This window comes from Cucurbita maxima, unplaced genomic scaffold (assembly GCF_002738345.1).
Source record: "Cucurbita maxima cultivar Rimu unplaced genomic scaffold, Cmax_1.0 Cma_Scf00001, whole genome shotgun sequence".
Taxonomy (NCBI): domain Eukaryota; kingdom Viridiplantae; phylum Streptophyta; class Magnoliopsida; order Cucurbitales; family Cucurbitaceae; genus Cucurbita; species Cucurbita maxima.
The window spans coordinates 2,711,103-2,727,154 of record NW_019272017.1 but is presented as its reverse complement, the minus strand read 5'-3'; the positions used below and the strand labels follow the sequence as shown (position 1 = coordinate 2,727,154).

Here is a 16,052-nt window from a genome sequence, read left to right as displayed (position 1 = left end):
TTCAGGTTAATTATAAAATGAATTATTTGGTCTCAAAAGTTTAATATTTATTATATAAATTTAAAATAATTAAAATTTTTCAAAATCTGAAAGAAAATCAAAACGACTTTATTTTATATTCTTTATACTTTTTAATAATTATGTTTTAATTTTATATTTATAAAGTAAATAACTAATGATTTTTAATTGAATTATCTTTCATTAATATTGATTAAAATAAATATTTAAACTGGTAGCAGCACGTGAAAGTCACGTAAATTCCCATTTCCCACTACTTTTTTCTTTACTAAAAAAATTCAAAATTGTAAGAATTATTCACAAAATTGGACTCCAGTTCTTCCACGTCCATTGTTCAGCCATGTGAGCGCCATCGAGCTCTGTGGCTGGATCGAATCAAAAATGGCGGCAATGTCGATGCAGGGCTACACGCAGCCACAGGTTAATTCATTATTTACGAATTTACGAGCCGCAAGCGCAGATCGGAATCAGAGAAACGATGGAAGGAAGGAAGGAAGAAAGACAATCTATAATATTATAGTATTGAATAGTAGTTCATGGCACATGTTGAAGAAGCAAACAACATGGAAGATCCTGGGATATTTACATTAAAGATGATCTCCTCTCTCTACTTCTCTTCCACCGCCAACTTTCCTGGATCTTTCGTCTTCACTGGCTCTTCATTCTCTCGAGATTTTTTTTTTATTTTGTATCGCTAGCAAGTTATTTGGTTTTGGTTTACTTTTTGCGAAGCTTTCTTCCAGGTGAGTGATAATGGAGTTCCAAGAAGGAAGGTCACTGGCCGAGACGCCGACCTACTCGGTTGCTTCTGTGGTTACTGTCATGGTCTTCGTCTGCTTTGTGGTGGAGCGGGCAATCTATAGATTTGGAAAGGTATGGTGAAAGTGATGCTCTGTTTAGTTTGGTTGCTTTTCTTTTTTTAATTTGCGTAAGGAACACTAGTTGACTGATTTTTCGTTTCTTACAAATGTGGGAAGGGATGGTATAATGAAAGCATTGTGCTGGCCTTTTGTTTGGTGGCTGAGGGACTAGCAAGGATTTAAACATTGACTTTCTCAAATTTTATGAAAATGTTCTACCAAGTATCAATGCAAACGAGTATTTTGAAAGAAAAAAAAGTATGAAGATGAGGAAATCCATGACAAGTATTTGAATGAATAAACAGGCATTCAATCAATTCATGTTCTTTCTAGTGATATTTCGTTGACATTTTTGTATATTGTCTCTATCTTTGCAATACAATGGAAATATTGATTATCCCGAACACTTAGAAAAAAATATAACACATGTGATAAGATGAAAGAGTTTTCTCAGATGAGGAAGAACTGTATAGATGTATATGTGTGTATCTAGTTGACATGATTTATGGAGAGTTAAGGTTGGCATACATACTAAGCTCAGGTGAGTGAGAATTTGGGGAAAGGCAAAAATGAAATTTTTTGTTCTTTTTTAAAAGTGTATGAAATTATAGAAAATGACTGTCAGTGACAAGAAGAAAGATGCTAAATTGTCTTGATGGAGGCATTTTCTGCGCAGTGGTTGAAGAAGACAAAGAGAAAGGCTCTGTTTGCTTCTCTGGAGAAGATCAAGGAAGGTAGCTGAAAATACATTGCTGCCTTTGCTAGTGATTATGTAACAAAAACACCATAAAGTTTGTTAAATGTGCTTTTAACAGACTAAAAGAATTTTTATCTATTCCAAAAATCATGAGAGCACACCCTAAGCATCTTCTCATTATAGATTCGAATGCCACCAAGTTTATAGTTTTGCATCTTTCGGTTTTGAATTTTGTTTCCATCTTGGTAGAGCTGATGCTGCTTGGACTTATATCTTTGATGCTGGCACAATGTGCAAGGTGGATCTCCGAAATTTGTGTGAACTCATCCCTTTTCACCAGTAGATTCTACATTTGTTCGGAAGAAGATTATGCCACCAATGAACACGTTATGGTTGAAAGTTCTCTTTTATCTTCTAATGAAATTGGCATTCGGCGAAGAGGATTAAGTGCTCTCCCTCATCAATGTGGCGAGGTAAATGAGCATCTAGTTCCATCTTTTGCTTTCATGCTTGGAAAAAAAAAATAGAGAAAAAAGGCTAAAGAAATTCTAGCTGTTGATTGCAGGGTCGCGAGCCTTTTGTTTCATATGAGGGACTCGAACAACTCCATCGCTTCTTATTCGTTCTTGGGATCACTCATGTTCTTTATAGTTGTCTGGCAGTTGGTCTGGCGATGAGTAAGGTACAAACTTTATTCTAAATTTACGTTCTGATTCACAAGAATACTAGAGATTTAAAACGTAGAACAACAATAAGGAGAGAGTCTAATCTTGCATTTTCACAGCAAGGATGTACAATCATATGATTTCAACATAACAGCAGATGGAGATCCTTTTTCACCTTTCAAAATATATTAAATCACCACTAAGTTAAAAACATAAAGTTAATATATAAGAGTATATTTATTCCTGTACATATATTCTTATTCTTAACCTTTCTTTCTCACTTGTGAGTTCAAAAACTAACACAGAGCTCAGTAGGGGTTTTCAGCATCAATTTAGTGATAAAATCATATTACAGGGTCATGAACACATGATTTTTCTATGATATCGTATTACAGGGTCATGAACACATGTTAGGGTATATTTACTCTTTTATGTATGCCCTGAACAAAATGATGTCATTTGGATGCATTGATACAGATCCTCTTTGTGACTATTCCCTCACAGTCAATTGCTAGCTTTACTAAATTTCTATGCGCCTCTTTGTTGTAGATTTACAGTTGGAAGAAATGGGAAAATCAAATTAGATTATCTGCTGAAGAAAATTGGCCAGGTATACCAATCTAGGACAAAAGGAGAAATACGTTCCTCTTGGTATTGAAGCATACTTGTGTGTTCTGTTATGTTTTTAATAATCAATCCAATCGTCTAGTTCAGACCTATTCTTTAATATTTTTTTTCTTCAGAACCTTTTTATTTCTCACCTACTGTCTCATTCCTTTGGTTCTAGCTAAAAAATATAAGGTGATGAGGCGGCAAACGACATTTGTATTCCATCACACATCTCATCCATGGAGCAGGAATCCTATTCTCATATGGATGGTATTTTCCTATTTCTTTTAAATAATGCTTACTTTTTGCATGTTTCTGCTAGGATGCTGTCCCCTAGATAGGATAGTTTCGTGCTAGTAGGATTCTTACTGTAACTCAAACGTTATACGTGAACGATGGGTTGGCTTTTCACTGGATCTTAGAAGAAAGCAAAAACTATATATGCGCTTTTTAGTACTAAATATTGAAGGATTAATTAGCATTCTCTAATCTTATGCTTGTGAACTGAGAGAAGTCGGCAAATTTTTGGTAACTAAGGAAAAAAAATTTGACTTTTTTTTTAAAAAGAAAACACACTTTTTGAATAATATCAAGATAATCAAAACTTCAGAAGATGAAATGAACTGATGATACAGTAAGAGTTCCCCAATTTCAATCCAGGTCAATTAATGAATTCAGCAATTTGCAGTTTTGAATTTCTTAACTCATTGGATGACTTTCTTATTCTATGCTAGCAATGAATCAAATAAGGATGGTTTTCAATGCAGCTTTGTTTTCTACGTCAGTTCAAGAGTTCGATAAGGAAATCAGACTACTTGGCCCTCCGCTTGGGATTCATTACAGTGAGTATTCGGGATTAATTCCTTTTTCCATCAGCTAGTAGGAATGCCTATAATAGCCACTATATATTTGGAAAAGAAAAGAAAAAAAAAACTTATGTAGAAACTGCAGCTTTGTTGTTCATGCAATGCGAAACCAAAAGCATATGGTATCGAGTTTTTGTGAGGTGAAAAGAAAGAATTGCTCCTTTTCAGATAAGGATCTAGATGTCTTACAGTACCATAGTCGATCCAGTCCAACTTTATTTAGATGATCAAATAAGAAATTAATATAACAGGTAGACATAGAAGTTTCAAATTTTCTTTTGAGCCACCTGTATACACTTTATAATGAAATGTGTGACTAGGTGATTTAAGGACAACACAATTTATAAAATTAAGTTATCTGCTTCAATACGTGTCATTTTTACATCCTGCTCTAATAACACACAGAAGCACAAACTACCAATTTCTTATGACTTCCACAAGTACATGGTTCGGAGCATGGAAGACGAGTTCCATGGAATCCTTGGAATTAGGTATGCAGTTTTTTATGAAATAAATCAGTTTCATTGGTGGAAATAAGATGGCTGAATTTAGTTATGTATCATGCAGCTACCCACTATGGGGCTACGCCATTCTTTGCATCTTTGTTAACATTCACGGTAACGTTTCATGCCAGAATGATATTATAAAGACACCGTAAATGCCTTATTTCTTCCTTTATTTTCTGGTTGCCTAAAGTTGTCTCTATACAACAGGTTTAAATATCTACTTTTGGCTTTCTTTCATTCCGGCTGCTGTAAGTATACACGTTATAATTTTTTAACCAATAATATAAATTGTTCTAGAACTGATAATTGCCCTTGATTGTTTTGGCACAAAGCTTGTTATGCTGGTTGGGACAAAACTTCAACATGTAGTCTCCTCTTTGGCACTTGAAATTCTGGCACAAACAGGTCCAGCAGCAATTGGGACTCAAATAAAGCCAAGAGATGATCTGTTTTGGTTTGGAAAGCCTGAGATATTACTACGGTTAATACAATTCATCATTTTTCAGGTCCAGCACACGTCAGATTTTCATATAATTAGATCATCACTCTTTCTTTGATAAATTATTGATGCTGTTTCTTTGTTTATGACTCGTACTCACAGAACGCATTTGAGATGGCGACATTTATCTGGTCTTTGGTAAGAAAATGTCCAAACACAACCACTTAAATGTTTCTTTGCTCACATTTGCCACAAAAAAAGTGTTATGATTATTTCCTTTTCAATCATGGGTAATTAATTAGAGTTGGACATTTGTTAACTTCAGTGGGGATTTAAGGAGAGATCTTGCTTCATGAAGAACGACTTTATGATAATCACGCGGTTGACTTCTGGGTAAAATTTTCCTCCAGTTATACCAAGAAATTAAAAATTGTATGTTGTTTACACTTCTACTGTTTCCTGTGTCATGTAGATATGATTTTGGGATGTTAGGTAATTTGTTCTGTCGAACTGTTTTTTATAGTTGTGATTATTGATATTATTAGGTAACTGAAATTGATTTTCCAAACATGTATTCACTAATTGTTTTATAATAAAATAAAAAACAGGACTAAATTCCTAAACATCCCTATTAAATACCATAAAACCCAAAAAAGTTGATAAACTAGGGTATTTAATCTATTATGGTTTTTTAGCGGTCCTCTTAGCTTCTAATTTGATTATCCATCTAGTCTTGCAATCTGTATATTCATCAATTTATTAGATCCCTTCTCTATGCAGTGTTCTTGTTCAGTTTTGGTGCAGCTACAGCACAGTGCCACTTAATGTAATTGTTACGCAGGTTTGTCCAACTTTTTGTACAACAAAATAGTGTATATAAATTCAAATTGATTTTACGGTTTTAAAAAGTTGAATTTTCTAGAATTTGCAATAATTTTCTGAAAACCTTCAGATGGGATCCAAGTGTAAGAAAGCATTGGTGGCTGAGAGTGTGAGAGAGTCACTGCATAGTTGGTGCAAGAGAGTAAAGGAGAGGTCCAAACGTGACTCTGTACACTCTGTCACTACAAGATCAATATGTTCACTTGAATCATTGGTTGATGAGCGAGATGAAATAACCGTTGCGTCGGGTACGTTGTCAAGGAGCACATCTTTCGACACTTTGAATCAGGTGACGATACAATCTTCTACACAACTGGAGGCCATTATTGAGTCTTCAAGCTTACGGATGCATGAACTTCCCCCCAATATGGCGGATTATCTATCACAATCTGCAAGTGTTTCTCATGCTCCTGCGAATGACCATGAAAATAATGCAGAAGGTGGAGAAGATAGCAAGGTTGATTCACTTTTCGACTTGTTCCAAAGGACATGAACACATTTGACTCGAATGATTCGGTAAGCGATCTCAACCAATCTTTTATACCTCATGAAAAAAAGGTACTTCAGTTTCATTTGTACATCAAGATAGGAAGAAATCACTAGTGACATGATGGAGACCATCAAGCTTAACCATTAGAAAAAAAAAGAATCAGTAATTATTGCTGCCTTGATGCTCTCGTATGGTTTTTCATTTCTTATTCTTCCCTCAAATGCTGTGATGTGTTCTGAATATTACTGCCTTGAAACCCAACATACAAAAACACTGAGAGAAAGAGACATAAAGTAATCCACTTCAATAGTATGATTGGTTTACTTTCACTTCTTAGATGCTAGAAGGGTCCCAAATGACTGATGAACAAGCACAAATAAGTTGAAACCCCACATACAACACCTAGCTTTAATGATACACTTGAATCATTACGCTAAAAACACCATCATTTGCTGCCCTTCTGCAGCCTGAACAGATGCACGCCCAACACCGTCCTCAGTGATCGCCTGAGGAAGGAATTGTCGGTGATGGGGCCGAAAACTACAATGGTGGTGCTGGCCATTTTGCTACTTGGAATGGACTGAGGGTATGGTGAAAGTGAGATAATGGCTGTGTGGCTTTAATTTGGAGAGTGAAATCAGAGCATGTGGCTTTGGCTATGGCTAACCTTATCTTTCAATGACCAATGATAAGGCATAATTTCATGAGATTCATCTCTTATGGATAACTCCCTACTCATCATTAGCATTTATAAAATATATATACACACATAATTTTGACGCTTTTATGATCTAAAACATCATATCAAACTTATATTAAACATGTTAAATTTTAAAGATAGCACATCAATCTACTCACCAAGATTTACGTGATAGAATGGTATTATTGAGCAAAGTTTTAGTATATTTCAATTCGTTGAGAAATCCATAGCTAGGAGGAGTACTAACACAACCAAGAAACCCAACATTCAACCACTTTATTAAGCTAAAAGTAGCGAAAATGAACCTACATGAACTGATGAACAAGAACAATATTTTGAGTATATTAAGCTAAGAGATTGCATCACCAATAACTTTGCTTCAACATCTTAGATGCCAAAAAGAAACGAAGATGAAGAGCTCAGACAACAGATGAACAGAACCCAAGTCAACAAAATCAGATTAAACCATTGATAAACAAAGACATACAAACATTAAACAGAGAGATAATATCAAATCAAGTTCAAAGGTAAAAACAGTATCCATTTTGCTTACTCTCATCACACCGTAATGACTGATGAACAACAAGATGTAAACAAAAGAATTAGGCAGAATCAGCAAAGACCTCCTCCTTGTGGGTCTCAATTACAATATCAGATTCAGGCCTTGCAACACAAGTCAGAACCCACCCATCTTCCATTTGTTGATCATCAAGAAAGCTGTTATCAGATTGATCCACTTTCCCTGATTTCAGCTTCCCAATGCACGAAGAACACGCCCCTGCTCTGCAAGAGTACGGCAGATCAACGCCGCTTTCTTCCGCCGCATCAAGAATGTAATCATCGCCGCTGCATTCAATCTCTTTCTCTCCCTCTGGTGTAATCAGCTTCACCTTGTATGCCATCACTGTCATGCTTCCACCGCGACTGCTGCCGAGTTTCAGCCCAAACAGAGACTGACCCACGTTGGGAAATGGCCTCAGGCTTACCCCGGTCACCGGCTGCTGCCGTCGGAGGAAGGAGGTGACCGGAATTGGGGCGGTGAGTGCGGTGGTGCTGCCCATGTTTTGTATTTTGTGGAGATGAAATGGGATTGAGAGGTTGTAGGGGGGTTTTTTAAAGAGGATGATGTTGGGCGTGTGGCCTTAATGTGGAGGGTGAAATTTGAGGATGTGGCTGTGGCTCAACGTCTTATCTTTTGCCAATGAATGGTAAGGGTTTGGATTCTTATCCTGATTTCTTGAACAAATAATGTAATTTAAATAAATAAAAATAAATATTGAATACTTCCAAAAAAAAAAAAAAGTATGGTAAAAAATGAATCGTATACCTGAACCACAATTAAGCTAATCTTGTCCCGTGTGTATGAGTAATTAAGTGAATCACATCCAATAACGGTTTAAGGTAAACTATGTATCATTCACACAACTTTTATATGAAATGACATAACGCGTAGCCTAATCTCTCAGGTGGTGCCACAAAACTCGTGTACAATGTATACAAGTTCTATGTGCGAGAGCTTCTCTTTTCCCCATGCCTATAGTATAACTCACGTCCTATCAGGGATTTCATTTTTAAAATGTTCGAAAGAAAACTATTAGTATTGGTGTAAAAAACGAGATTAAAATCGGTCTCACTCTCGTCCATGGTCATTGATCTTTAAAATATTTAATAATTTCTTATCTCTTTAGTTTTAAATTTTAAAAAGTGTTTAAATTTTCAATGTCAGGTCCAATAAATCTTTTAAATATTTAATTTTATGTTTAGTATTTAAATTATTTAATACTCTTTATTATTTATGTACCTGTTAAAATTGAGAATAAAATTAAATTCGTAGAATTTAAATACGAATAACATGAATTCAAACTTATTCAAATTGTGCAATGTGCCTCAGCAAATCTAGCATAAACTGAAAAGTAAAAAAAAAAAAAAAAAAAAAAAAAAAAAAAAAAAAAAAAAAAAAAAAAAAAAAAAAAAAAAAAAAAAAAAAAAAAAAAAAAAAAAAAACTAATATGACACAATTTTAAATCTGATCTAAAAAAAATGTTTGAAAAGTTGAAAACTCGTTAACATATATTAACGATGCACGCGCTTTGGTGATCGACATTATGCAGCCTGTTCGTCTCTTCAAGGTAGCTGCCATCTGACTGATCCATCTGGTGTGATCAGCTTCACATTGTACTCTGCCATGCTATCACTCACCCAGCACAGCTACCAACCATCAGCCCGAACAGACCATGGCCGAAGTTCGATACTAACCGTAGGATGCTGCAGCCAGAATAAGGAGGTGTTAATCATGGTGGGTGCTGGAAATTGATGTGGTGCTAACCATTCTGCTACTCTACTATTGCTACAAAGCTCCAAGCAGAAAGGAGGTGGAAGAGATGGAATGGCTACAGCAGGCTAAACAATGGAGATCCTGAAATGAGAGGCTATAGCCATCATAGCCAATGGAAATGACATTGTGTGGCTTAAAAATGAGTCCTGAAATGAGAGGCCACAGCTAATGCTAATGTTATCTCTACATCATCAGCCTTGGGGACCATGGTACGAGAGGCCGTGGCAGCCACACGACCCTCTCTCACTGGATTTTCTTCGTTCCAACAAAATATGACCATTTATGTAATGTAACGGCCTAGATCCACCGCTAGTCAATATTGTCCTCTTTGGGCTTCCCTTCAAGGCTTTAAAACGTAACTGGGAAGGTTTCCACACCCTTAAAATGGTGTTTTGTTCTCCTTCCCAACCAATGTGGGACATCACCATCCACCCCTTTTGAGGCCCAGCACTCTTTCCTTCTTCCAATCGATGTGGGACCGCTACCAAATCCACTTCCCTTCAGGGCCCAGTGTCCTTACTAGCACACCATCTCGTGTCTACCCCCTTCGGGGAGCAACAAGAAGGCTGACACATTGTCAGGTGTCTGGCTCTGTCTGATACCATTAGAAGCAGATATTGTTCTCTTTGAGCTTTCCCTTTCAGGTTTCCCTTATTGTTCTCTTTGGGCTTTCCCTTTCAGGTTTCCCCTTAAGGCTTAAAAACGTGTATGCTAAGAGAAGGTTTCCACACCCTTATAAATGATATTATGTTCTCCCCAACCAACGTGAGACATCACATGTAACCTTCTAAATAAAAAAACAAATACTAATGTTCTATAAACTCAAAACCATCCTTTAATAATACTTAAATACCAGTCTTCAACTACCTTCTAAGACAGGGATACAACCATCGTATGATAAAACTATAGTATAGAAATAGGCATGGGCCATTTCTCACTGATGTGTGAATGACAAAATATCATAAAAATAACATGAGTCTAACAATTTTGTCAACTTTTCTACATTATGAAAAACAATCTCTCAAATTCTAAATCAAGATATTCAATTACAGTTGGGGGAAGACACATCAATTACCAAAAAGAATACAAGAGCATGTCCCCATCTCAAAACTTTAATTTCTACAGGTATTACTGCGTTGCTAGGCCTCCTCCCTCCCTCCTTCCCTATGTATCAAGAGCTTCTCGAAGTTATTGCCTCCACTATCAAAATGCTTCAAGGTAGCGTAGGTTTTTTGCTTCTACAAAACCCCTAATCACATTTGATGTTTCTATAGATCCTCCGTACGAACAAATTGGATCCCAGGTAACCAACAGCTCCTACAAATTTGAATTGGATTGACAGAAATAAGAAAACAAACGGAATCGAAACGATAGACATAAAAAAGAATAGCGTGAAATTGGCTCTTAGATGAGCATCGGCATTTTGCACGGACGGAACTCGGATGCCGCTTTTCAGGTAAGCAAAAGAAAACACCATGTACGAACTTAATGATGCCAGTAATTGTAAGAACTCACCGCAAAGAATTCCCAATCCAAGGCAGAACATCAATGTGTATCCGAAGTAGAAGCTGGTCTGAAAAAAGCCGGACATCTTGGTCTTCACATAATAGTAGTATATCGAGTAGAAGTACACATAGACAGCAGTTGAAGCAGCAGAGAAAAAAGAAGTCCATTGCCAGTGATAGTTCTCAGCATTAAGCAAGAAATATGTTCCCACAATGGTCACGCAAACAGTAACGATAATGAGGATTAGGAAAACTAGCAGCATGAATCCATATACATAGTACACCTGTGGAAAAAGGAACAAGTTATAGGCCAAGCTAGTAAGCTCTTATACCATATCAGCACTGCCAACACACCTGGCACTTATCTTTAGAGACCAAACAATTAAACAACCGAACTCTAATCTTCAAACAAAATGCCGTTGATTTCATGAAAAAGATTCTCATACTCCACTAATTTTAAGGATGTACAGGAGCAATTGGTCAAGAACAGAAACTAGTAAAGGTAACGAGTCTTTTCCCATGCATAATAAACAAATCGAAGTGGTTTACTCTGTGTTAATAATTCCTTTGTCTTTGAAATTCTCAACTACATTGATTTCAAAACTTGAAACAGGTATGGAATAATTTGGCATCACAAGCTCATTCCAATAAAGTGCTCTAGAAGTAAACAATAACCATTTAAATGTTGCAATGCCTAGTATGCACTGAAGTTTCAAACTACTATACTACCAGTTATCTCCACATCACCTTTAATAACCTCAGAAACAAATAGAATTGCAAAATTACCTTGTAGTTCCAGAAGGATGTAAAGACAAAATACATCTCTATGAAAATACTACCAAAAGGCAGCAATCCTCCCATCATGGAGACTACAGATGGTGTGAGGTACCATTTCTTCTCAGGAATAGGACGTGGAATAGTTTTCACACGACATGGATTGTTAGGGGCACCACTCCAGTTTCGTCCAATAACCGTACCAAGAAGTGCCAAAGGAAAAGAAATGAAAGCCCAAATGACAAAGACCACAACCATCGTACCAAAGGGAATGGCTGCTAGAGACCCATAGAATATAGCAATAGTGTTTAAGATGAACCCAATCCCAAAGCACAAAAATGGGAAAAGAGATGCTGTGAAGATCATTGATTTTATCCAGTTTTTACCTGTCATGATAACAACAAAGTCACGAAGGGTCAAAGAAATAAGCAGCCAAGTGCCAAAGCCACTGTAAGAGATGTTTAAGGAAAAAAAGTTATGGTATTACAACTCAAAGAAATATCTCAGGTAGCTTTACCAACCAATATTGCACGCTAAAGCCTTGTGAACAAATAAGAAAGGGAAGTCATTAAACTGATAAAATGTACTCACCCCCATTACGTGAGTACATCCCAGCACTAACATAGCCAGAAATGGATGACGTAAGTGCATAGCATACTATGAAAGTTGTGACAATTGCTCCTCTCCTGTGTAAATAATAGAAAGCAACAGACAGATAAGATGAAATCTCTATCTTTAGTAGTCAAACGATGAGCTCATAGGCAGTCTGTGTTCATGTGGCATGAAAAGACTGCCAAGAGCTGGAAATCTTTCTTAGTGACACAATTTTCAAAACATTACGAAAAGATTTTCCAACTTACCCAACATATAACATTCCAACAATTGCTAATAGGATGACAAGGAGAACAAGCAATGCAAGCTGAGCACCTGTACCAACAACAGCTGAAAGAATTACTAAATTACGAGGAGGTCGAAAAACATCCCCATGGACGAGTTTCCAGCCAGACTCTTCACTAACATCTCGCTCCTGAAAAAGAAGAAGGGGGGGGGGGGGGGGGGGGGGGGGGGGGTCACAACATAGGAAAAAAAATGAAGGTAGAAGACTTTTCAGCATAAAAATTGAAAATGAATATAAAATAGAATATTAAGTAGCATAACATATGATAGGGAAGAAAGTATGACCAGAGTTTCCAGATCATCATCTTCACGTGCATATTTAGCATAGTCATTTCTAAGAGTCCGCATCAATATCATAGAGACCAGACCAGTGAGGAAAATAACCATCATGAATGAATTGAAAATGGAGAACCAATGAATCTGCCAAGTTGCCAAATGCCAGACAATTATCTCAATATTGGATCATGATAGAACACAGGCATGGAATTAGATACCGTGAGAAGTTAAAGAATTTACCAAGATGGAAGGAAGCATATTTAGTCATATAGAAAAAATATGAAAACAAATCAAGAAGGGGGAGGGGGGATCATCTGTCACCTGATGCTCAAAGAATGGGTAGTCCAAATAAATATCAAATCGTCGAGCAAAAGTGACGTTAGTAGGAATCCACTTCACAGCATATGTCAAGTCCAATGTCTTTCCAACGTCCAACGGCCTTAAGTTTTCTTGAGTGAGATTCACGTGAATAATCTGTAAGAAACACAACTTAGTTGTTAAATCATATCTATATTGAATTCAAAACCCTCCAAAAAAATAGTTAAATAAATTATAAAATGAAAAGGAAAAGAAGAAAACCATGCAACTCATGAGGTGGGAAACAAAACCTGATCTTTATTATATTTGATGATGATATTCTTATGCGTGTAAAGGACATGCTTAACATTATTGCTATTCTTGTCAGGATGCAACTCACCAACAAAGCCTAAAAACGAAAAGGGGACAACAAGAGTAACTTAGAACAACCAAATTGTTCGTTATTCAAGATATCAAACTATAATACAATAAGATAAAGCACTTACCCCACAGAGGCAAATCATCTGAAGTTTTATTCCCCATCACGCATCATGAGATAAAACATCAGAAGAAGAAAGTATCGATAAGTAGGTCCTTCAATAATTATAAAGATGACCAGTAAAGAAAAATGAATCAAGAAATTGATCTGCTTTACTGTCGACCGAGAATTGCAATGCACAACAATAAGAGATGGAAACTTGTCAAATAAGAACATATATCAAATATTTTATTAGAGATTGATAGTGATGATGCAATTACCTTCCCTTAGATTCATAGGTCATAAGAGAGAGAATGTAAATTATGCAAATTAGATTTTCTGACGAAGAGAAACATGACTATAAACTAAGTGAAAAATATGCATATCAAAATGGCTCTAATATTGCATGCATGGACCGAGTACTGTAGTCTTACAATGTTAGACATAGGACTTAAAGTACGCAAAGTTTTTATATTGACTTAATGAAATTGAAGTTTTATCTACAGCCACGGTATTAGAAAATCCCATCAATTTTTTATATCATATAGATCCTTAAACAAGAACACTGTGTAGAACATACCCATGAAAAACTCAAACCAGTAGCCATTCTCAATTGCATCCTTAAACTGCTTAACCTTTGGTTCATCAAGCTCCAATTGACAAATAGTAGTCCTCTCCACATTTTCTGCAAAAACGAAAATTTTGGTATCAGCAACAGTTTGACTATGATCTCTGCAAGACCTCCATTCAATCTTCAAATATGAAAAGACGTTTACATACTTTGGAACTTAATCTCAATTTGACTGTCAATAAGTTCATTTCCTCCGAGGACCTCACCAAGACCACCCCATTTGTGACCAGGATAGCCAGACGGATGGCAAAATGGAAGGCTGTAATAATTGTATGTTTCTTGTGGATTGTTGTACGGACCAACTTTATTCACCCATAGAGTGACTGATTCATCTGGTTGATACTACAAGGAAAAACAGAAAAAGGTGGGGCCATGGTAGGATAAGCTTGATGCTAAACAATTTATAACTGAAAAGCAAGGAAAAATAGCATTTAATAAATAAAGAAGACATAATGATGGTGCGGCAACGACCAGAGTATACACAGTTGAAAGTAAAAAGGTTGGAAATTTGACGAAGACCATTTCAGATTGGAACTCTGAAATTGCTACAACTGACGATTGAAGTATACATAAAGATAACAGTTACTCAACTAGATTTAGCATGCAAGTTGTTGTTTGATTCAGAACTACAGTTACCATGTGCTGAAACTACAAAGTAAAATAACCGTAGAAATAACACAAAATGATAAAAATCACAAAAGATATCCAAGCTGATAGTGAAACGAATCGTTTCTGGAGGCAGATAGCCAGATACCATACAAATTCTCGTGTACTATAATTGGTTGACGCTCCCTAAAGAACAATAAGCCACAAAATCCATGACAGCTCTCCTATTTGCAAAGGTCAAAGCACAAAGGTCACGCCTCCATTAGTTGGGTTAGTAGATTTCCGTCCAGATTTAATGATAATGGCTTATATGTGATCGGGAATCAGCAAGAGGCCTTTAATTTATATCCTGACTTTCCTTCTAGTCTAGTCATATAACATTTTAAAGATTGCCCTTGAGAATCAGACAGCATCCCGAGTCACTGCGAGCAGAAATTATAGCAATACACCACAGATCTCCCATGCGTCCCCATTTCATTGCACTTCAGAGGTCTACTTCGAACGAAAAAAACTGTCGATAAAGAAGAGGATAGCATATGTACAACCACGGATGAGATTGAGATCTAATAACCCTCAGCGTCATCTACACTCCATGAGAACGAACACCTAATTCCTGAGGCTCTTGAGCTTAAGAAAATAAATGATCAAACACAGTAATCAAAATCCCTCTCTCCCATCCCATCCCCAAGCATCCAAAACCTAAAATGGCAATTTATACACCCACTAAACCGAAATCCCAGAGCTAAAGGAACGTGGGATTCCGCAGATCTGAGTCAATTCAAAAGAAGACAGCGAGATCTAACAATTCAAAGGCCATGATATCACTACAAACCCACAACATTACCGCATAGACTTTCAAACATCGCCATCTTGACTTTATTACGAGTTGGAGTGGGAGGAAATGGAGAGATCGAGAAGAACGAAAGCTGTACCTTGTGATCAGACTCAGAGGCGAGGACTTGCGAAAGTGAGGAAATGAGGAGGGAAACGAAGAAGACGAGGACGGAGGTGGATCGGACGGTGGAGAACATGGCGATCACCGGCAAAGCTCGAACTGAATTTGGCGGTCGAGATGGCATCCGGTTTTCACTATCTGGCTTCCGATTTTTCAAGGCAATGCGTTTAAAAACTCCGATTCTTTGCATTTTGCTTAACTAATTGAAGTACGGAGTGGGCCACCTCGGCCCAATAAGGCCGACAGCTTACATTTAAATTGGGCCTGGATTTTCGGAGTCGGGTCAAGCACACATATACATACATACATACATACATATATATATATATATATATACACACACATATACAATATATATATACTGAAGTGGTGCAAATTTTCATCAAAAGAAAATTGTTTGACTGAAACAATTTTTTATGTGAAATTAAAGAAAAATCATAAAATTGATAGATAAATTTATTGCATAAATTTAATATGTATTTAAAATATTAATAATGGACTGTAAGTTAACTTATAAATATTTAATATTTGAACCATTTTGATTATTAATGCATAAATAAATTTTT

At 36.4% G+C, this 16,052-nt stretch overlaps 3 protein-coding genes across 6 annotated transcripts; 1 reads left to right on the top strand and 2 right to left on the bottom strand.

Annotated features, from left to right (window-relative positions):
• The first annotated feature begins 329 nt into the window (after positions 1-329).
• On the top strand, positions 330-6,597 carry LOC111479579 (MLO-like protein 4). Of its 4 annotated transcripts, none has more exons than XM_023124306.1 (16): positions 330-891; positions 1,555-1,612; positions 1,825-2,048; positions 2,141-2,257; positions 2,790-2,850; positions 3,028-3,119; positions 3,617-3,691; positions 4,121-4,206; positions 4,283-4,332; positions 4,429-4,469; positions 4,554-4,727; positions 4,823-4,858; positions 4,986-5,053; positions 5,441-5,501; positions 5,613-6,058; positions 6,499-6,597. In XM_023124306.1, the coding sequence occupies exons 1-15, from the start codon at positions 772-774 to the stop codon at positions 6,033-6,035; spliced, it is 1,686 nt and encodes a 561-aa protein (XP_022980074.1). In that variant the 5' UTR covers positions 330-771; the 3' UTR covers positions 6,036-6,058; positions 6,499-6,597. The 4 variants fall into 4 exon arrangements, with proteins under 4 accessions (XP_022980074.1, XP_022980084.1, XP_022980066.1 ...); XM_023124316.1 differs by lacking the exon at positions 6,499-6,597 and adding an exon at positions 6,370-6,492; XM_023124298.1 differs by lacking the exon at positions 6,499-6,597 and having other exon boundaries at positions 5,613-6,178.
• Positions 6,598-7,163: 566 nt separating this feature from the next.
• On the bottom strand, positions 7,164-7,839 carry LOC111481826 (ferredoxin-like). The gene has a single exon (XM_023127408.1). It carries the CDS (start codon positions 7,791-7,793, stop codon positions 7,335-7,337), a length of 459 nt encoding a protein of 152 aa, XP_022983176.1. The 5' UTR covers positions 7,794-7,839; the 3' UTR covers positions 7,164-7,334.
• Positions 7,840-9,962: 2,123 nt separating this feature from the next.
• On the bottom strand, positions 9,963-15,676 carry LOC111479311 (transmembrane 9 superfamily member 1). Its single transcript, XM_023123875.1, has 12 exons — positions 15,464-15,676; positions 14,075-14,267; positions 13,875-13,979; positions 13,323-13,340; positions 13,128-13,225; positions 12,841-12,993; positions 12,529-12,663; positions 12,207-12,373; positions 11,938-12,032; positions 11,359-11,732; positions 10,583-10,856; positions 9,963-10,384 (listed from the first exon to the last, which is right to left on the bottom strand). The coding sequence occupies exons 1-12, from the start codon at positions 15,674-15,676 to the stop codon at positions 10,317-10,319; spliced, it is 1,893 nt and encodes a 630-aa protein (XP_022979643.1). The 3' UTR covers positions 9,963-10,316.
• Positions 15,677-16,052: the final 376 nt, after the last annotated feature.